Raw genomic sequence first — 22717 nt, forward strand, 5'->3', positions numbered from 1 at the left:
ACTGTGTGCACAGATTGGTGAGAGAATTTATGGACCCACAGACTTATTATTGAGATCGTTCACTGGTCTGTAAGCAGTGTTTTGACTGATCGGTAGCGACCTCAAAATTTGACACTCACTGATCAACAAAACTATTGAAAGAATGAAAGTGTGTGTGTGTGTATATATATATATATATATATATATATATATATATATACACATATATACAGTTGTGTGAAAAAAGTGATTGTCCCTTCCTGATTTCCTATTCTTTTGCATGTCTGTCACACTTAAATGTTTCAAATCACCAAACAAATTTATTTGTTAGACAAAGATAACTCAAGTAAGCACAAAATGCAGTTTTTATATGAAGGTCTCTATTATTGAGGGTATAAACAAATCCAAACCTAAAGGGCCCTGTGTGAAAAAGTTATCCCCCACCTTAAAACATAAATTATCACATCTTTGGAAAGCAGAGTTAAAATTCCCTAGCCACACGCAGGCCTGATTACTGGCACTCCTGTTCTCAATCAAGAAATCACTTAACCTGCCTGACAAAGATAAGTAGACCAAAAGTTCCTCAAAAGCTAGACATCATTCCGCAATCCAAAGAAATTCTGGAACAAATGAGAAACAAAGTAATTGAGATCTATCAGTCTGAAAAAGGATATAAATGGACTCCAGTGAACCACAGTGAGAGTCATTATCCACAAATGGTGAAAACATGGAACAGTGGTGAATCTTCCCAGGAGTGGCCAGCCAACCAAAATTACCCCAAAAGTACAACTACTCATCCAAAAGGTCACATAAAACCCCACAAGAACATCCAACGAACTGCAGGCCTCACTTGCCTCAGTTAAGGTCAGTGTTCATGACTCCACCATAAGAAAGAGACTAATCAAAAATGGCCTGTATGGCAGAGTTACAAGACAAAAATCACTGATGAGCAATAAGAATATAAAGGCTCATCTCAGTATGGCCATTAAACATCTTCATGGTCTCCAAGACTTTTTTGGGAGAATACTCTGTGGACTGATGATTCTAAAGTTGAACTTTTTGGAAGATATATGTCCCATTACATCTGGTGTAGAAGTAACACAGCAATTCAGAAAAGGAATATCATACCAACAGTAAAATATGTGTTAGGCGTCGGGTTCCGGGCGCTGCACAACGGGAATCCCGAGCTTTGCCATCGACGGTCTCCCATTCCCCTCCGGCCGCAGTGGAGCCTGCTCAGCAGACTCTGCGATCCCAGCGTTCTGCCCACACCAGCATTGTAGGTTTGTTTGCTGCTGCCACCTCTGGTCCAGTTATGGCAGTACAGCCTGGCCAGCAGCAAAAGACTCCAGAGTCTAAGTCCTCTCTTTGGTCCACTGAGCATGCTCATGAGACGATCTCCCATTGGGGGTCGGGAGTCACATGCTCAGGTCCTTCTCCAGTTCTGATTGGTCCATCTGGAGGATCAGAAAGGTCCCGGAAGGGCACGGCTATAAAAGGTTTGCATGGCCGCCCCGCCATGCACTATGATAGACTCTGAGGCTATAGCACTTAGTGTATGCATGATGATGGATGAATGAGCCTGGTGACTGACGCATTATAATTACCCCTTCTTGGATATTACGCATGAGTTAGGGTTAGGAATTAGAGTCAGCTCAATAGCTCGGACACTGCACAGCGCTGCAGTGTTATCCTCATCTACCTTCAGTGCCTACGGCATCGGCCAGCACTGGCCTCCTCGACACTGCTACCGCAGCGTCCACCACAGTAACGCCGTGCGCTGTGTGTGCGCTTTCCAGCACCGTTGTTAGACTGGTTAGTGGCATCCATCAGGGCGGACATTGCACCTGTCATAAGCAGTGGTTCACTGTTGTGAGTTCATTTTTCCCTTCACCATTGAGGTCTGATGAACTCCCTCCTCTGGTGAAGGAAGGTAGTGAGACTGATTACCAAACACCTGGGCAGCTAGATGATAACTGGGTGGCTGGAATTGAGGACTGGATATAAGGCTGCCGACGCCCTTCTTCCTGGCTGGTGATTTTCCTGCTGGATTCTTGGAGACCAGTCTGATTTCTGCGTCTCAAAGCTAAGTTTTTCTGCTCTGCTTTGTACTCTTCAGTTTTGCTTTTGTTTTGCCTTGTTTTTTGGGAGTTCTGCCATCCCCGGCCGGGGGTGAGCTGAATTCCATTTTTGTCTCTGATCTGTTGATCTTTTGCTCTGTCTTCAGAATATACCTGAGTGCTGATATAGTCTTTTGAAGCCTAGCAACTTCAGGGCCTGTTTTTCCTATCAGTCGGTTGGCTCATTTTGATAGGGTTTTTGCGGATGGCAGACAGCAGCTTTCCTATCCTGTCCTATGTAGTTAGCTTGGGCCCCATCATTTGCTCAACCTATCTTTCTATCTGTGTTAGTGTTTTCATCTTGCTTCACCGTCATTATATGTTGGGGGCTGCCTATTGCTTTGGGGTCTGCTTTGGGGCAGTTTAGTTTTTCCCCTTTCTGTCTTTAGGCTATGTAGCTCTCCGGCTGTGATTGAGGGGTCTAGGGCACCGTAGGAACCCCCCACGGCTACTGCTAGTTGTTGTGGATAGGTTCAGGGGTCTGCAATCCGATAGCTGCCAACCTCTCTGGTTTTTCTGGACTTAGCTGGAATTTTGTTTTTTCCTCCTTCGGTGACTCATCATAACAGTTCACACTACCGTGACATGTGACGTAAACAGATTGCGGTTGTTCGCCGGCTGGCACGTGCTACGTGAAGCAACGGAGTTCGTGCCTACTAGCACCGGGTCAGGGGTTACCTACCGATGTCCAGCTTTTCTCCTACACACCTTCCCCTCATTGTTTAGCAGCAGTTGGTCACGCACCCCTTATATTATTTCATCTTTATTTATTTGGTGCGTTCCACCAGCCCATAACAATATGGTGGTGGTAGCGTGATGGTCTGGGGCTGTTTTGCTGCTTCAGGACCTAGAAGACCTGTTCTGGTAAATGGAACTATAAATTCTACTGTCTACCAAAAAAATCCTGATTGAGAATGTCTGGCCATCTGTTCATGACCTCAAGCTGAAGCGCACTTGGGTTATGCATGACAATAATCCAAAACACACCAGCAAGTCCACCTTTGAATGGCTTGAGGCTGGTTTCACACTTGCATTTTTTTGCACTGTATTTTAGCGCTAAAAAACGCATGCGCTTTTTTTCCCCTATATTTTGCATGGGATGCGCTTATGTGCGCATACACATGCGTTTGTATGTGTTTTTACGCGCATGCGTTATTTTGTGGTGTGCGCTCGGGCGCACAAAATGCATCCTGTTGCGTTTTTTGGGCGTCCGACTTGCCTCAAAAAAATGCATGTGCGCGCAATGCGTTTTTTTACAGCAAGACACCCATTGTAAGTCTGTGGGTGCGCATATGTGCGCATTGGCATGCTCATGTATGCTTTTTTTGCGCATGCGTTTTTTTGTTGAGCATTGGTTAGACAATGGAAATTAGGGGTTTGGGTTAGAGTTAGGGTTAGTTAAGGGGGTTTAGGGTTAGGGTTAGGGTTAGTATGGTTTGGTTAAGGGTTAGGGTTTAGGGTTGGTTAGGGTTAGGGTTTGGGTTAGGGTTAGTAGGGCTTGGTTAGGGTTAGGGTTAGTATGGTTTGGTTAAGGGTTAGGGTTAGTATGGTTTGGTTAAGGGTTAGGGTTAGTAAAGTCATGGTTTGGGTTAGTGTTAATCCTAACCCTATCTTGATTTTTTTGGTGAGGCCAACTAATGTTGGAAAAAAACACAAACACGGTAAAAACGCACTAAAAACGCATACAAAAGCATAAAAACGCTGCGTCTTTTTCATGCATGCGCATAAAAATGCTTGAAAAAAACACAGCATTTGTATGCGTTTGTATGCGTTTTTTCCATGCGCTTTTTTGCGGGAAAAACGCGCTGCAAAAAAAAGCAAGTGTGAAAGTAGCCTAAGAAAAACAAAATTAAAACTTTGGAGTAGCCTAGTCAAAGTCCTGACCTTAATCCGAATGACATGCATGACATTAAAAAGGTGGATCACGCTCAGAAACCCTCCAATGTGGCTGAATTACAACAATTCTGCAAAGATGAGTGGGCCAAAATTGCTTCAGAGCATTCTAAAAGACTCATTGCCAATTATCGCAATCACTTGATTGCAGTTGTTGCTGCAAAGGGTGGCCCAACCAGTTATTAGGTTTAGGACCTTCATTTATAAACTGCATTTTGTGTTTACTTGTGTTATCTTTGTCTAATATTTAAACTTGTGTGGTGATCCAAAACATTTAAGTGTGACAAACATGCAGAACAATAGGACATCAGGAAGAGGGCCTTGAAAAAGTATTCATACCTTGTGAGTTTTTCCACATTTTTCATGTCAAACCCACAAACTTAAATCTAATCTATTTGTATTTTATGTGATATGCCATCACTATGTAGCAAGTGTTTGTGAAGTGTAAAGGAAACTATATATAGTTTTCTAAATATTTAAAAAATATGCTGCAAATACAGTTGTGCTCAAAAGTTTAGATACCCCAGCAGAAGTTCTGCTTTCGTGGCCTTTTTTCAGAGAATATGAATGATAACACCAAAACTTTTTCTCCACTTATGGTTAGTGGTTATTTGAAGCCATTTATTGTCAAGCTATTGTGTTTTCTCTTTTTAAATCATAATAACAACCAAAAACATCCAAATGACCCTGATCAAATGTTCACATACCCTGGTGATTTTGGCCTGATAACATGCACAGAAGTTGACACAAATGGGTTTGAATGGCTACTAAATGTAACATCCTCACCTGTGACCTGTTTGCTTGTAATCAGGGTGTGCATAAAAGCTGAGTGAGTTTCAGGGATCCAAACAGACTCTTGCATCTTTCATCCAGCCACTGACATTTCTGGATTGTGAGTCATGGGGAAAGCAAAAGAATTGTCAACGGATCTATGGGAAAAGGTAGTTGAACTGTATAAAACAGGGAAAGGGATGCAAAAGGATATTGTGACACTAGTCACTTCTCACAGCCGTGAGTCGGAGTGGTCAGGGAGTCCAAGGTCAGAAGCCAGGAGGGTATGTCATAAACAGAAGGAAGAGACAAAAGTGTAGTCAGGTAACGTTCTGAGGTCAGAGTACCGGGAGGTTAACGGATCAGAGCTGAAGGGTTTAAACAGGCAGATGGTCGGAACAAAGTCAGATAACAGATCAAGCAAAGAGAACACAAGGCACAGGACAGCACCGAGCACAAACTTCACAAGATGAATGTATGTCTGGCAGTGGTCTGGGAGAAGCTGCTCAGTTAAGTAGGCATTGCTATTACCTGGGATAGTGAACACCTGAGACAACCGACGCCTCCCAGTCACAGATTGGCTAGTCGAGCTGTGAATCAACACAGTGACAGCTCAGCACGCCCCTGTACCAGATTGGATGGCCATGCTGTCCATCAAAGTACTGACAGCTTCAGCACGCCCCTACACCGGATTGGGGTGGAATTGTGACAGATATCCAAGGAGTAGATAATGCCAGTCAGCAGCATTAAACTGTGATTAACAAATGGAAAATCAGGGGCTCTGTAAAAACAAAACCACGCTCAGGTAGACCAGCAAAAATGGTCCTACAGAGTTACCATGGGCCTCCTGTCTGCTTCTCTAATTAGTACTCTTCTTGCTTGAAATGTCAGTTTAGGTCAACGGCCCCTCTAATGGTAGCTTTGCAGTTATGCCATACTCCTTCCATTTTTGGATGATGAATTGAACTGTGATCCGTGAATGCTCAGAGCTTGTGCTATTTTTTTTTATAACCTATCCTTGCTTTTCTCTTCTTCACAACTTTAGTCTTGACCTGTCTGGTGTGTACCTTGGTTTTCATGGTGCTGTTTGATCCTTAATATTCTCAATCAAACCTCTGAGGCCTTCACAGAACAGCTTTAGTTATACTGAGAATACATTACACACTGGTGGACTCAATTTACTAAATTATGTGACTTTTGAAGGCAATTGGTCACTGAGGATTTTACTTAGGGGTATCAGTCTACAAGGTGCTGATTACTAACACATCACAATTTTCAGATTTATATTTTTAAAATGATTAGAATGCCATGCATAATTTCCTTTACACTGCAGAAATACTTGCTATTTTGTGTTGGTAAATCACATAAAATCCTATTGAAATTTGTGGGTGTAAAGTGAAAAAATGTGGAAAAGTTCACAGTACTCTATATAAAGTTTTAAAAAAGTCGCAGTTACACTTTAAGCAAGGTCTTGGTAAATTAGCTCTTACTGGATTGAGCATATATAATATTAAGTCAAATTTGCTTTTCCTCATTTATACAGACAATACATTACAATAAATGTTGCATCAGTTCTTTACATGTGCTGGGGATTGTTTCTACATTGCTGCAGTTCCTTGACATAATCTTGAACAGACTGTCCACTACTCAGATAACCCTTTCTAAAATACTATATCCTCCTTATAAAATAAAAACATCTCATACTCACCTTTCATACCAGTGCAGCAATGTTGGCCCCGAGTCTCCCAAGGTTCTAGCATTTTTAAGCCACGTGAACCCTGAAGCCAATCAGTGGCTGCTAATAGGCTACAGTACTCACACCTCCCCTAAATGTCCGAGGTCTGTCTGAAGAAATTGAGACCACAGCAGCCAAATAGTGGCTGCTTATTGGCTGCAGGGCTCTCGTGGCATAACAATGTCACGTGAGCCTTGCTGGATGTGGGCCCAACATCCCTGGGACGAAGCTGGTGTGGAAGGTGAGTATAGGGTAATTTTATACAAGATGGAATACAGTATTAACGTAGGAGTTATCATACTAGTGGACAGCCCATTTAACATAGTCCACATAATCTCATAAACATAAAGTTATCAGATTCCCTCCAACTACGATTTGGCACATGATGTGATGATAGGGAAAAACAGTCTTGATTGGTTACACAATAACTGGATTACATTTACCGCAATAACTGAGATGTATTGTGACCAACTTTAGTGGATGTCAGGATGATTGTTAAAAATGTTAATCTGTTTTTTTATGGTTATTTATTAAAACTGCCATGGTCAAATACTCCACTATACTGTATGTGGCCTAAATCACTGAATATATTGTTCTTTAACTCCAGACTTAAGCAAAATTATTATCCTCTGCAAGGTCATCTTCATTGGGATTAACAATATGCTAATTAGTAACACAAGTGTCACAGACAGGTGCAATATTAGTTTGTGTTATGTCTATATTACTTGTGGGGCGGGGGAACTTGGAGTTGGCTGTTCTGCTTCCTGAGATGTGGTATGTTCTTCGTTTTGGCTTGTAACTTTAGCTGTGGTCTCCAGTGCAGGGGCAGGTTTTTGGGTCACTTTTTTATCCGAGGTTTCTTCTTCACCTGAAGACTCTGTATGAGCTTCCTCGGAGTCTTCCTCCTCTGCCAATTCTTCTTCCTCCTCTTCACCTTTAAAAAAAGAAGAAAATATAAACTTGTGTTATTTAAGTTGTCTTCTTATTAATAAAGCTAAATAAACTATCAATCATATCACGACTGGTTGCAATTAAAGGAAACATGAATGCGGCCAAGTACAGAGATATCCTGGATGAAAACCTCTTCCAGAGAGCTCTGGGCCTCAGATTTGGCCGAAGGTTCACCTTCCAACAAGAGAATGACCCTAAGCACACCGCTAAAATATCAAAGGAGTGGCTTAAGAACAACTCTGTGACCATTCTTGACTGGCCCAGCCAGAGCCCTGACCTAAACCCAATTGGGCATCTCTGGAGAGACCTGAAAATGACCGTCCGCAACGCTCACCATCCAACCTGACAGAACTGGAGAGAATCTTCAAGGAAGTGTGGCAGAGGATCCAGGTGTGAAAAACTTGTGACATCATTCCCAAGAAGACCCATGGCTGTACTAGCTCAAAAGGGTGCTGCTACTCAATACGGAGCAAAGGGTCTGAATACTTATGACCTTTTGATATTTCAGTTTTTCTTTTTTATTAAATTTGCAACAATTTCTACATTTCTGTTTTTTTCAGTCAAGATGGGGTGCAGAGTGTACATTAATGAGAAAAAAAAATGAACTTTTTTGAATTTGCCAAATGGCTGCATTGAAACAAAGAGTGAAAAATTTAAAGGGGTCTGAATACTTTCTGTACCCACTGTACTACCAAGAGTTAAAATAAACTGAAAATAGGTAAGAAGAAAATGAGTGACATTTATTAAAAATATTTTATATTTCACAAGTACTATTGGTATTCACGAATGGACCTACATTTTATTTAGAACATCAAAAAGCAGGTGTTACTCGGATAAGTTAAAAGTATAAGAAGCTGTGACCTTTCAGATGTATCTTCTTATAAATGTAATAAAAGTGTAGATATTATTGACGCAAATAAAAAGCAAAACACCAATGGAAACCTAACTGACCTCATGTAAAGTTAGTGAGGTCCATCAGTATTTGTTGGCATCCATCATGGCTGCTATAACTGTGCTAAAGCTAATCCATCAGCAGGTTTTGGCTTTGTAATCTGACAGCAGCATTAGTTAGGGACAGAGACCCTGATTCCACTGATGTATAACTTAGTTTATTGGGTGCAGCAGATATGATAGAATCAGTTTTCTCTGTTGCAGATCTAGTACTGCTCAGTTGCTCATCTTTGTATAAACCCTCTGCACCACAGTTTTCTGTGTATAGTGTACAGTGAAAGAGAGAAACTAATCAGTGTTGGGGACATGGTGGGACTAGGAAGCACAAGGCACCTAGTCCTTTAGATTATATTGAAACAGCAAAACACAGCCCAGTAAGTGACACATAACTGGAAACAGGGTATCTGCTCCTACATTAAAGTGCTCTCAGATTACAAAGCAAATTCCTTGTAACAGATTCCCTTTTAAATTGAAAGCCACAACCGTAATGTAAAGAAAGTCAAAATAGGTAATAGATATAAATGATTTCTTTACACTATAATTTTTTTGACCAACTCTGATGAATCACTCCTCTATTAAATCTAAATATGAAATTGGAATAGAAAAAAAAGTACATACCCCTATAAAAGTCAATTTCCCTAATTATTCTTTCTTCTCGGTTGAGGTCCACTGTCAGGTGACTCATATTATCATATCCCGGCTCAATTTTTTCCATTTGGAATCCTCTAGATGCTTCTGTAATCCTAAAACATTTAACATTGTGTGTCAAGAGGAATAGGCTAATACAAAACAATAGGCATGTTTCCGAATTATAATTGTGGCTACTTACTTTTGTAGTAAACCTTTAGAATTCTGTGGATTAAAAAGGGAAACATTATAGCATTATACTGGGATTCAAATAATGATTTTTGTGTTGGTAATAAAAAAAGTTAATGATCTTCTTCAGAATATTGCACTCAAAATAATTGGCTGGAGAAGAGCACTGATACTATATGTTATGCAAGTGTTCGGTTTTATGTTACATCGTGGCCTACTTGGTGCTGTAGCTGCTACCAGATAGCTCCTAGCTTCATTGCAGCAGGTGGATAAACAGCTGCGGATAACACCTACGAGAGCGCACGTCTCCATCTGATGTCCAGAGAAATAGGCTCAGTATCAAAATGATCTGCGTCCTCTTATAGGCTGCCTGTAGCCATAAGCTTGGATAGAAGGAACACTACATGTACCAAAGCGACTGTTGTTAGTGTGTTCTTACGTAACCTCCATAACAAGGTGAGTTATTTTATCTTGTACTAGCTGAAGAGCCCGGCGTTGCCTGGGCATAGTAACCAACTGTGGTTAGTTATAACAAATTATAATGATTATAGTACACATAAAAACCGTGCATCTAATCCTATCCTGTGTGATACTGACTGCTGAACCGTGTATCTAATCCTATTCTGTGTGATACTGTCTGCTGAGCCGTGTATCTAATACTATTCTGTGTGATACTGTCTGCTGAGCCGTGTATCTAATACTATTCTGTGTGATACTGTCTGCTGAGCTGTGTATCTAATCCTATCCTGTGTGATACCTTCTGCTGAGTCGTGTATCTAATACTATTCTGTGTGATACTGTGTGCTGAGCTGCGTATCTAATCCTATCCTGTGTGATACTGTCTGCTGAGCTGTGTATCTAATCCTATCCTGTGTGATACTGTCTGCTGAGCTATGTATCTAATCCTATCCTGTGTGATACTGACTGCTGAGCTGTGTATCTAATCCTATCCTGTGTGATACTGACTGCTGAGCCGTGTATCTAATCCTATCCTGTGTGATACTGGGTTCCCCCTGCAGTCTGAGTCAGAGGGTGGTCTGTGATGGCACGGTAATAAATTGTGTTATTTCCAGCTTTACAGAAGGACGATAACACCATAGAAATGATAAGAATAATAGGCCTCAGTTACCACAACTGTCTGCAAAGAAAACTGTTGCTGATAGCAACCAATCACAGCTCATTTTTCATCTTTTAAACAGCTCTGGGACAGCGTGGCGAGTTTTGAGTGGCGACTTTTGTGTTTCGACTTTTATGTGGCGAGGTTGGTGTATGTGTGGTGAAATGTGTGCTAAGGGTGGTATATGTGTTGAAGCACGTGGTAGTGTGTGGCGCATTTTGTGTGTGTGTTCATATCCCCATGTGCAGTGAGTATCTCATGTCAGGGCCCCACCTTAGCAACTGTACGGTATATACTCTTTGGTGTCATCGCTCTCATTCTTTCAGTCCCCCTTGTTCACATCTGGCAGCTGCTAGTTTGCCGCCAACACTTTTCCTTTCACTTTTTCACCATTATGTAGATAGGGGCAAAATTGTTTGGTGAATTGGAACATTCGGGGTTGAAATTTCACCTCACAACATAGCCTATGACGTTCTCGGGGTCCAGACGTTTGACTGTGCAAAATTTTGTGGCTGTAGCTACGACGGTGCAGATGCCAATACATACACTTTTTACCCATTATGTAGATAGGGGCAAAATTGTTTGGTGAATTGGAACGCGCGGGGTTAAAATTTTGCCTCACAACATAGCCTATGACGCTCTCGGGGTCCAGACGTGTGACTGTGCCAAATTTTGTGGCTGTAGCTGCGACGGTGTGGATGCCAATCCCGGACATACACACACACATACATACACACACATCCACATTGAGCTTTATGTATTAGATTAATCCTGACTGCTGTATGGAGGGGCATTTGGTATTCTGCATGTCAAAAAATATGAAAGGAAGTTGAAGCTCTGGTGAAAATAAAACTCAGGAAGTGTTTGCAATCCCTTACAACAACGATTTGGTTTCATGGTCTCCAATCGAGCCAAAACAGAAGAAGCAGAACTCCAATAGTTGAAAGGGAATCTATCACCTCCAAAAATACTATTTACTTGCAGATATAGGGTTAATCTACAGTTATTATTATTTAAGTAATTTCTGGCAGGTTTACTGGAGCAGCAGTTACAGGGTGAAGGTGAATTATTTTTCTCCCTGCAGCTGCTTGCTGGCTGTTTCAGTCACTGCTCACTACACAATGAGTGAACTGATAACACTTCCCGGCACATTGATTGACAACTGTCTCTGTCGCATGTGTGGGCAGCATTTATGCAGAACCTGTATGCTGTCCATCATGAGTGTGCAGTGTGTGTGCAGCTTGTGCGCAGCACAGACTGCCAATCAATGAGATTACAGGTGAGCTCATTGTGTAGTAAGCGGTGACTGTAACTGCTCCCTGCATCGCTCCAATTACTGGAAGCAAGCAGCTGCAGGGAGAAAATAACTTAATTTTCTCCCTGCAGCTGCTGCTCCAGAAACCTTGCCAGAAATGATTCACATGCTATTTATCTGCAGATTATCAGGTAAAAAAAAATTGGGGAAGTGACAGATTCCAGTAATGTGAAGTTATTGGAATAATGCATATTATTGAATATATTGCAGCAACTTCTATTTACCACTGTTTAATAGTGCATGAGTTTCTGTATCCAGCAATAGTGTTATACTGCCAATAATACACTGTTAAAAAAAAAAAACAATTCAGGAAGTTCCTGTTCACGGTGTGTGTGTGTAGCTGGAGCACATTTGACTTTCACTTTGGAAACTGACAGACAAGATGCTAAGATCCAAAGCTATAAGAACGTTATCTTTGTTCCTGAATAAATATATACACATACTGTTGAAAGGCTGGACAGTACAAAGAATAATCCGCTGCCAACAGGTTACAAGCATAGAAACCCAAAAACATAGAGAACAGGCCAGAGGAGAGAGAACAATAGTGGAAGCAAATATTGGGTAGAGAAGGATTAAAAAGCACAAAGCACTATCTCCCTTAGTATAGATGATGACCAGATGTGAAACTGCAAAAGAAATGTGCGAACAGCTGCAGAAAGTACATGAAAGGATAAATCTCAGGAATAAGCTATATTTTATGAGAAAGTTGTATCAGTCTAAGTTTAATAAGGGAAAAGATTATGCAGGGTTACATAAATACTGTCAAAATTGAGCAGCACTTGCGCGGCATTGGGAAAGATCTAAACAATTTCCATTTTTGCTGCACTACAACTACTAAGCAGTCTGGCAGAAAGATATGACACACTTGAAACTGCACTAGATGCGCACCCAGTTGATGATCTTACTTTTGAGTAGTCAGGGGAAAGCTTGTAGAGAAGTATAAGTGAAAGACAAAATGTCTAAGCAGCAGTGAGGTATCCAAAGCAGAATAACTTTAAAAGCCCAATATCTCCCCAAAAATAAAAGTAATTTGAAGGAAACATGTGAGTTTTTGTCTACAAGAAATCAGGCACATAAAGGCTGACTTCAGAGTCTGGAAAGCTAGAATGAATCAGCTGAAAATGCAAAATTATCATCAAAGGGTTATCAGGGCCATTACTAAAGAATATGACAATTTAAGTACTGAAGCTGTGTTTACTGTTAATGCAAGTACATCAAAGCATGCATGGTGGATAGACTCTGGGACCACTAGTCATATGACTAATGACAGAAGTTTCTTCTCTAACCTTGACCAAAGTAACTCAGAGAACGTGATCTTAGCTATTGGTCAGCATATGAATTCAGATGGAGAAATCAAAGGCGAGTTGTACCGGCAACTGAACCATGCAAGGAAAGTGTATACAATGCTAAACAGGACAGGACGTTCTGCATCATTTTGTAGGGCTCTGAGTACCACTGCACAAATGGTGAAGCCACAAGATTCTGAAAAGGTGTTCGAATGAATGGCTGAGAGTGCCTCCAGTTCCTTCACATTAGCTTCCACTCGGTTCACTGCAGAAAGTGCACAGCTGACACCTAAGGACCATGGTCATTCAGCTTCTACCTCACCCCTTTGCAAATCAGCCAAGCAGCCTAAGCCCCAAGTCATGCAGCAATGTTTTCTGCTTTTTTGATGAAAAAAATTTAAAAAAACTGAAGTTGTTGTCCCGCAATATGTTATTCCCAGCCGCTACACCTTTTTATAAGTATGCCATCACTGTCCTGCATACACTTTGTGGAATAAATAAGGCAAGCACTGTGCAATGCCATCAGTGGCAAGGTCCACATACCAACCGATATGTGTACCAGTAGGAACATCCAGGGACAATAAATCTTTCTGCCTGCAGGGGCCCCCCTCCACCTTCGGGCGCCAGTGCAGTTGCGCCGGCTGCACCGGCAGTATGTCAGCCCCTGTATATATATATATATATATATATATTTATATATATATATATATACACAGTATATATATATACACTGTATATACTGTCGAACGGCTGGACAGTACGGAGAATAACCCGCTGCCAACAGAAGTTACAAACTGAGTTTAAGTTTATGCATTGTTGACAGGAGATTTCAGCTGCACAAACTTGAAAATGGCTTTATAAATGAGACTTGTTCTTTTTCACAATTTTGATACCTGTAAACTGATATAGAATGACTCTCTAAAATGGCCATTTTATGAGGAAAGGGCTGATGCCGATCCTTTTTTTCTACATGATATACAGTATATAGCTGCCTGAAGTGTTGCGAAGCTAGCAAGTAACACTAGCAAACAGTTACGTGACACGCAATTTTTAAACATATGACTTAATTCACAGATCGGCAGTCCCATCAGATTAAAATCTTTCACCATGTAAGGATTCTGTTTTGATGCAGAAAGTTGAATATCAATTATTTTTTTATGTCAAATCAATGACATTGTATGTGTTATCCAAATTGCTTATGGGGTTTCCTCCATTTGTACACTATTTTTTATGTTTGCTATATAAAGTGGGTGTGGGCTAGTTCATCATTTGAGACTTTTCAAAATGTAGCAAAATTATTGTGCAATTGTACTCCAGTACCCCAGTGGACAGTAAAATCTTTTTGCGCAATTGAATACTAAAGATGCATATACACTGGCCGATTATCAAGATCGAATGTTCCTTTCTTTTTTATAGGTTGTATGGTTTAGAATACCAATTTTCAAATAGCTTATCCGCACACTCTGTGGGTCTTGGGGTGTCCCTCATTTGGGCCTTTTTAATAGCATCATGAAATGCATTGTAAGTTGAACACTTGGTATCAGATACCTCTCCTGATTACAGCGATTTTGGGGATCATACCAGAGTGCCAATCTGGGTTCATATTATTTTTATAACGAAGATTTTTAACAAAAAAGTATGGCCAAAAGGTGATACAATCTAATCTATATAAATGTACAAGTGCTAAAAGCACAATGAAACATAATGTAAGCAACTTTGAAGTTAAGTGGGATTGAGCAACCCAGAACCCACTAGTCACGGGGCTCTACAATAGCCAAAGGTTTATGTAACCATATCTGAGGCATAATGTTAATGACATGCATTCCTATACACTCACCTGAAGGAACATCGCCATTTCAGGCTCATCCATGAACTGAATTCCTGATTCTACCAGTTTCGCAACTGTTTCCATATGATCTGAATACTTTTTCATTAAAGACTTGACATATTCAAGTTTCTTCTCTTGGTCTCTAGTGATAATCTGAGTCAGTTCACCTTTCCTTTCTTCAAGAAGTGCATATAGAAAATCAAATTTCTCACAAAGCTGTTCTTTTTGTCTTCGGCAGTTTTCCTAAAAGACAGAGGGGAATGATAACTAAAATGTTGCATCGTGTACTGCATAGAAGCCGCTCAGTTAAATGAGAAAATAAAAATGTATGAGAAAATGTGTATGTGTATGTGCATATTGTGGTATGACTGGTGGTCGCGTGGTTAATGGGAGGTATATATCACAGGGATGGATGTTCCCTGTGATGCAACCCGGAGTATTTTGTCTGTAGTGCACATGAGCACTAATATGTAATTTATTTATGCACCTGGGTCCGGGTTGTGGGTAGCTATGAGAGATGGGAGGGTCTGGCTACCCATATTACCTCACCTCTGGGTTAGGGTGCTGACTGTACTTCTGTTTTCCTTCAGGACCTGCAGATGTTACAGGACCTGCAGTAAGGTCATGACCATGTGTCCAGCCCATGTGATCCATACCTCACCTGGGGTTGTGGCTACAGCCTACATAATGGAGGCTGTGTTTTAGCTAGACATTGACCTAGCCTGTGTGCTTACAGGGCATGAGGGAACAAAGCCCAGCTAAGGACTGTTTGTGTTGCTTTTGCCTGCTGTGAAGGCTGGAAACCTTGTGTTGTTGCTTTGGGGTTTATGGAGCAAATAAACCCACACGGACTCTTTTAACAAGACCGCCAATATGTATATATACTGACCTGAGATATAAGAGAATATCATCCCCATAAAGGTGACAATCCAGCAGCTGTTGGCTGTCCACTATATCTGACAACTTGCTGTATCACAAATGATCTATGTTGGCACCGTCCATATCTGTTTAACCCCTTAGTTGCTGCTGTCAAAAGTGACTACATCAAATAAATGGTTAAAAGATTGTGGGGGCTTGCATTTTAATCTAATTGATACACTGAGATCATGATTCTGTGATCCTGATGTTTGCCATAGCAGTTCATGGCCAAATAGCGGCCTTAGAGTCTCCCGGCTATAGTGGTCAGTTCAGAAGTTAGCGACATTTAGGTGGTAAACAAACACTTTTTCATTCCGGCTATACCACTTTGCATTAATTCCTGAAAATCACCTGAAGGGTTAATAAACTACCTGACGGCAGTTTTCAATATGTCAGGGGGTGCTGTTTATAAAATGGTATCACGTTTGGGGTTTTCCAATATATAGGACCCCTAAAGTCACTTCAAACCTGGATAGGTCCCTCAAAAAAATATATTTTGTAAATTTCCTTGAAAAAATGAAAAATTGCTGCTACAAAAAAAGGCTAACAAAATAAATGACAGTTTTAAAAATAGTGCTGATGTAAAGCAGACATGTGGGAAATGTTATTTATTCATGTTTTTCTGTGGTATGACTATCTGGATTAAAGGGATAATCATTCAAAGTTTGAAAACTGCAATTTTTTTACGTTTTTGTCAAGTTTCTGATATTTTTATAAATAAATACAAAACATATCAATCTAAATTTACTATTACCATAAATTGTAATGTGCCACGAAAAAACAGTATCAAAATCACTGGGATTTGTTGAAGCATTCCAGAGTTATGACCACATAAAGTGACATTGGTCAGAATTTAAAAAATTGGCCCGGTCACAAAGGGGTTAGAAGCACGCCTCCTGTTTTTCCTCCTGCTGCAGTTGAGTGAGTACAATCCTTACAATAGGTATGTATATTTTTATATGTATTCCAGTATGAGAAAGTAGGTAGCACTCACCGATCTTGTGAAAAATTCCGCTCTTTATTGGCAAATGTTTAAAACATCATGGCCGGGAGAGTGAGGACAGGAGTGTGCAAAAGCTGACAATGGCCGTTTTGCACAGAACAGCGCTTCTACGTGTTGACTACTTGGAAACCTAAGAACACCATCCCAACTTTGAAACACGGGGGTGGTAGCATCATGTTGTGGGGTTGTTTTGCTGCACGAGGGACTAGTGCACTTCACAAAATAGATGGCATCATGAGAAAAGAAGAGAATGTGGCAATACTGAAGCAACATCTTAAGACATTAGCCAGGACGTTAAAGCTTGGGCAGAAATGGGTCTTCCAAATGGACAATGACCTTAAGCATACTGCCAAAATGGTAAAAAATGACTTCATGATAACAATGTCAACGCTTTAGAGCTGCCATCCATCACAAAGCCCTGATCTCAATCCTATTGAAAATTTATGGGCAAAACTGAAAAGGCAGGTGCGAGCAAGGCAGCCTACAAACCTGGATCAGTTACACCAGTTTTGCCACGAGGAATGGGCCCAAATTCTGACCAACTAATGTGAGAAGCTTTTGGAAGGATATCCCAAACATTTGATTCAAGTCATTCGGTTTAATAGCAATGGTACCAAATACTAATGAAATGTATGTAAACTTTTGACTTTGCAGTAAGTATTAAAAATGCCTTAAAACATTCTCTCTTGCTCATTATTCTAGCATTTGGCAAATATTAATAATTATGGTAATCCGAATTGACCTAAAACAGGAAAGGTTTATTCTGATTTCATGTCAGATTTTGAGAAAAACATGGACATGTGTCTACTTATAGTGTGTATGTAAACTTCTGGTTTCAACTGTATGTACTGAATATAAAAAGTTTTTAATAATTTTGATGTACTGGAATTCTTCAACACTAGACTGATGTTTGTGCCTGGGCCAGCTAGTCCTGTTTAGCCCCATGCAATGTAGAATATGTTTCAACTTGAATGACACTCTTCTGAAATGGGTGATTTGATCAGTCTCTGATTTTTGACTCCCTTAAACATGTAATACACCATCAATAAAAGAAGAAGGATGAAACTTGAAACCTAGAACTACCTGATCTCACGGTCAAGGACAAACTTATTGTCACTACTCAGCTGTCGGGTGACCCAGGACCTGGGGCTCTTTCTCTGTCCCTAACACTAAGGAGCGCCCTAGCATGCCCTATTCCCCAGGATACTTCTGAAGGTGAAGAAGCCGGCGCCTCCACCCTTGCCTTATCTTCTGGATCAGCCCTCCTTCTATTCTCTTTCCCCACCCAGGGAAGAGGGGAGCTGCCGTGCACCACAGTACACCAACCGAACAAACAAGGCCACACGAACATGGGCAACTGAAAATACCAGGCATACAATTATTCACTCCCATATAACAAAGGAGTGCACCGAGAAGTGGAAGATGGGGAAAAACCAAAGTAAGAAGAAGGAAGGGAATTATCACGGTTACAAACCCATGTAACAGTCACAAATAACTCCTCCAAATTCCTTCTCAATCACCTCTCCTCCAAGCCATGCAGCACGAGCTAGCTCTGACATGCGTTTCAATCAGGACTCAGATTATTAAGGGGATGGGAGTGGTTAACCGAGCTCAACTGGGAGCTTAGACTCCCTACATGGCCAATTAACCCCTGTTCTTCCAAAAGAAATTAACACCATTTAAAAAGAAAGTGAAGTGCTTTTTTTCAGCGCAGGAGTAGGAGCAATCAGACACTGTGGTCTTCTGGCTCCTCTCTGTTGCAGTAACCCAGTGACACTTATATTACCCTCTTACAATCAACAATAGAACCAATAATACTGTTTTAGGGTCTGTGCACATGTGGCGCCCCTGAGGGTTCAGTCGCCACAGAGGTACTGCACCTCCTCCTCAGGTGTGGTACCCCACCATTCAGGTAAGGTGGAGACTCCTGACCATGCTCCAACACCTGCATCCCACACAACATAGTAGTTTAGCAAAGCACCCTTTGGTGGCTCCCTGCTTGGAACACGAAGCGTGCTGGGAGGCGGGTGGATTTTAGTCTGCACTAAAAGAGCGGGAAGAGTTTAGGATTTAGTCAGTCTGACTCAGGCAGTCTGACAGAGTGAGTGGAAGAATGAAGATCCCCGGAGTGGGAAGGATGAAGGAAGTGCTGCAGCCAACCTCAGTGACCTGGGTCTGCTGGCACAAGAAAGAGACATTGATGGGAAGCCTGACTCTCTCCATAAGAAGGAAGGATAAGTACGGAACGTAAGGAGAGGAGGACTAAGGATGATGGTTAGAGCAGAACCCTTCCCAAGTTCACAGCGCAAGGCCGGGGTCCGGTCCCCGAGGTTGTATGGATACTAATGGTCCTGCAGCAGACACTGGCGGAATAGAAGTTGTCACCACTTTATTCCCACACAAGACTTGGGGGCACAACAGCAACGATAGTGAGCCAGGACTTGGTAGTAAGGAATCCCGAAGCAGGCTACAGTTGTCTGCTGTACAAGTAGAGTTCATAGGAACATCTGACAGGAGGAACTCCAGTGTAACTCAGTACTGAGAGTACTTCACTATAGGCACAAAAGGGAGACATTCAGAAAAGGCACTTATGTTGGCGGAGTACTTCATCTTGCCTGGTGGTTGGCTGGGCCCCTGACCCGGAGGACACGGCATGGATGCGGGCACCTGTATGCTCAACAGACTGTGAGTAAAGCTTTAGAACTACATGCCCTGGTGTCCTCCACTTATTCCTGTGCAAACACACTCAGCACTAGTACATCGCTGTGCCTGACACCGCACCATCTACGTCTCCTCCCTATCTCTTCACCTACACTGCCCTGGGACTACAGCCCTAGCTGTGGAGGTCCTTACCATCATTGCTGCACCGCACCATCTGTCCCAGAGGATCTGTCTGCAGCGTCGGCTTAACATCTTCATTGCCAAACACCACAGGTGGCGTCACGAATCATTCACTCATAAACTTTAATCAGCATTCGCACACTCAACATTTCCCCCTTTTACAATGGACGCCCAGGGCCACGGACCGGGTAACAGCTACTGTGACAACTCCCATTGATATCCACCGGGCCCGGCTCCGAGTACCCGGCCGACCTGGCGAGACCCCTGGGGGAGCTCCACACACGGTGAGGCTTCTACTGCGGATCCTCAGCGGATTTGCCGCTGCGGATCTGCAGCAGAACTGCAGGTGATGTACAGTACCATTATAGCCTATGTAAAAAAAAAACGCTGTGCACATGCTGCGGATTTTTCAGCGCGGTTTTTGTGCGGAAAAAAAAGCAGCATGTCACTTCTTTTGTGTGGTTTTGCTGCAGTTTTCCACCTGCTCCATTCTACAAATCCGCAGGTGGAAAACCGCACAAAAACGGCAGTAAAACCGCAAAAAAAAGGAAGAAATCCGCAGGAAAAATGCAGGTCATTTGACCTGCGGATTTAGTAAAATCCGTGCGGAAAAATCTGCGGGAGGATCAGCACCGTGTGCACATAGCCTTACAATGACCAAATGGTGATCAGATGCCACCAGTTCTTCTAAGCAGGGAATCTGCAGACAATTATCACACTGCAGACCACACAAGGGAATATAATACTGTTCAGACACACAGGCAGAATACATAATAATTACGATAGATCACAAACATAAAATTGCTCAAGTCCGACACCTGGCACATTCACAGATATGCTGTTTTCAGCTCTTGCTGTGGCCGGATATACAGTGAATACAGTTGAACAGCACAGCGCTAGTCACTATGTAGTGGTTTTTCTTGTGTACTGCAGTCAAACTCACATTCACTTCAATATGACCAAGCTGCAGAACCTGAGAACCAGTATAGAACTGTGATGTTCTGGATCAGTACATGGTGTACATCCATCTGAAGAAAGAGCAGAAAGCAGCTTATCTGTGGAGATGCATGGTGTTGAACCCCCACCGATCTATTATGGATGACCTATCCCAAATATAAACTATCAGTATAAGTCCTGGAGATCCATGACTAGTCTGTGGCTCTCGGTCCATACATGGGTTTCACAAATATTTGAACTCACCTTGTTAGGGTATGTGCAGATGTTGCGGATTTGCCTGTGGAATTTTGATGCGTTTTTGATGCGTTTTTGATGCAGATTTTCATGCATTTTTGTAAGATAAAGATATATTATTAATTAAAAAAAAGAATTGTGATGTCATTTCTTTGTCCAACCTTTTCTTTTACATACTCGATTGAAGACCACAATATCATTACATACCATGTTCAAATATAACGTTTACACACCTAGATAGATATATCTATAGATAGATAGGTAGATAGATAATACCAAGCCCGATGTTTAGTAATGAACATAATAAAATGGTACATAAAGATACACACACAAAGTCTGCATTAGGCCCGGGGTCATTCTTGCGAGAAACTTGCATGAGTCTCCCACCTCAGTACCTGGCACTGCCGCTGGCACTCGGACCGGAATGTTCAGCTGCATAAAAATACATGCAGCCGCACACTCCGGTCCCGAGTGCCGGCGGCAGTGCTTGGTATTGAGGTGCAAGTTTTATGCAGGTTTCTTGCAAGTGTGACCCTGGCCTTAAACGCAATATCTGTTTAATTTTTTTTTTTTTTTTTTTTAAAAAAGGGGAAAAAAAATTGGTGGGCTCCCGTGCAATTCAAAATCAGAACAGGGAAAGCCAGCAACTGGGAGCAGATGTTTATAGCCTGGGAAAGGGGTAATACCCATGGATCTTCCCAGGCTATTAATATTAGCTCAGAGTTGTATATTTAGCCTTTACTCGCTATTCAAATAGGGGAGCCCCCAAAAAATGATGTGGGATTCCCCTATAATTAATAACCAGAAAAGGCTATGCAGACTGCTGCAGTTTGATTTTAATAGCCTAGGAAGGGGCCATGGATATTGGCCCCCCCTGGCTACAAACATCAGCTTTCAGCCTCCCCAGAAATGGGGCATCACTTAGCCTCTCTCTTCCCTCTTGCCCTGTAGTGGTGGCAAGTGGGGTAATAGTTGCGGGGTTGATGTCACCTTTGTATTGTCACGTGACATCAAGCCCACGGCTTAATAATGGAGAGTTGTCAATAAGACACCTGTCCATTACTAATCCTATAGTTGTTACATGTTAAATAAAGACACAGCCAGAATAAAGTGTTTTAATGAAATAAAACACAACACCATTTCCCATATTTATTATATACCTAATTCCTGTAATGCCCTCTTTCTCCTGCAAAAAAATAAAATAATAAACCAACGCAAATACTCCCTGTTCCAATGTAACCCATTTAATAACGAGTGTCCCACGACGATTTCCTGTGTAGAGCCGTCTCATCGGGAGATGTGACTGCTCTACAGGACCTCCAATGACACACTGAACGGACATAATACTCCTGCAGTGTACTTCATCTGAGTTCATACTCTCACTTTACAGCACTACTGCTGTGTGAGAATAACACCGGATAACCTCCGGTCACTGTATCAACGGAGCCCTGTAGAACAGTCACATCACCCGATGTGACAGCTCTGCATGGGAGATCGTCGTGGGACAATCGTTATTAAATGGATTACATTGGCACAGGGAGTATACTGTTGATTTATTAATTTATTTTTGTTGCAGGTGATCGAGGGCGTCAGTGATTAACTGTTTCGTGAGTATATGTACTGTATTTATATATGTGTTTTTTTTTACTATTGAACACAGTAGCCGGATGATGGTACTACTATCCCATCATCTGCTAATGCTGGCACTGTTCTACGTGACATCAGACATAGTCGGATGGGACTAGTAGTCCCATCTGACAATGCCTGCCTACACAAAGACCCGCCCGCACACACACACAGCCGTGCACACACCTGCAGACCCCCGCAGACACAAATAGATACACACAGACACCTGCAGATAGACGAGCACATCTTCTCTGAACATACATAGTCTCCACCCACACACTTTTCCTCCTCCCTATCTGCAGCGTTTTTCACATGCAACTCCTCAGCAAAACCGCAAATCTTTTTACACCTGTAGTTTTGCTGTGGATTTGACTTA

General features: G+C 41.8%; 1 protein-coding gene across 1 annotated transcript in view; it reads right to left on the reverse strand.

Annotated features, from left to right (window-relative positions):
* TRIM55 (tripartite motif containing 55) overlaps positions 1-22717 on the reverse strand; it is a 206224-nt gene that overhangs the window by 44392 nt on the left and 139115 nt on the right. Inside the window, exons 5-9 of the mRNA XM_073583912.1 lie at positions 14772-15005; positions 9230-9252; positions 9019-9143; positions 8121-8123; positions 7224-7432 (exon numbers count right to left, since the gene is read on the reverse strand). Coding sequence (XP_073440013.1) covers positions 7224-7432; positions 8121-8123; positions 9019-9143; positions 9230-9252; positions 14772-15005 — 594 coding nt within the window. The remainder of the gene's footprint in view (positions 1-7223; positions 7433-8120; positions 8124-9018; positions 9144-9229; positions 9253-14771; positions 15006-22717) is intronic.

This window comes from Dendrobates tinctorius, unplaced genomic scaffold, assembly GCF_039654945.1.
Source record: "Dendrobates tinctorius isolate UK_male_01 unplaced genomic scaffold, ASM3965494v1 ptg000082l, whole genome shotgun sequence".
NCBI classification, from domain to species: Eukaryota; Metazoa; Chordata; class Amphibia; order Anura; family Dendrobatidae; genus Dendrobates; species Dendrobates tinctorius.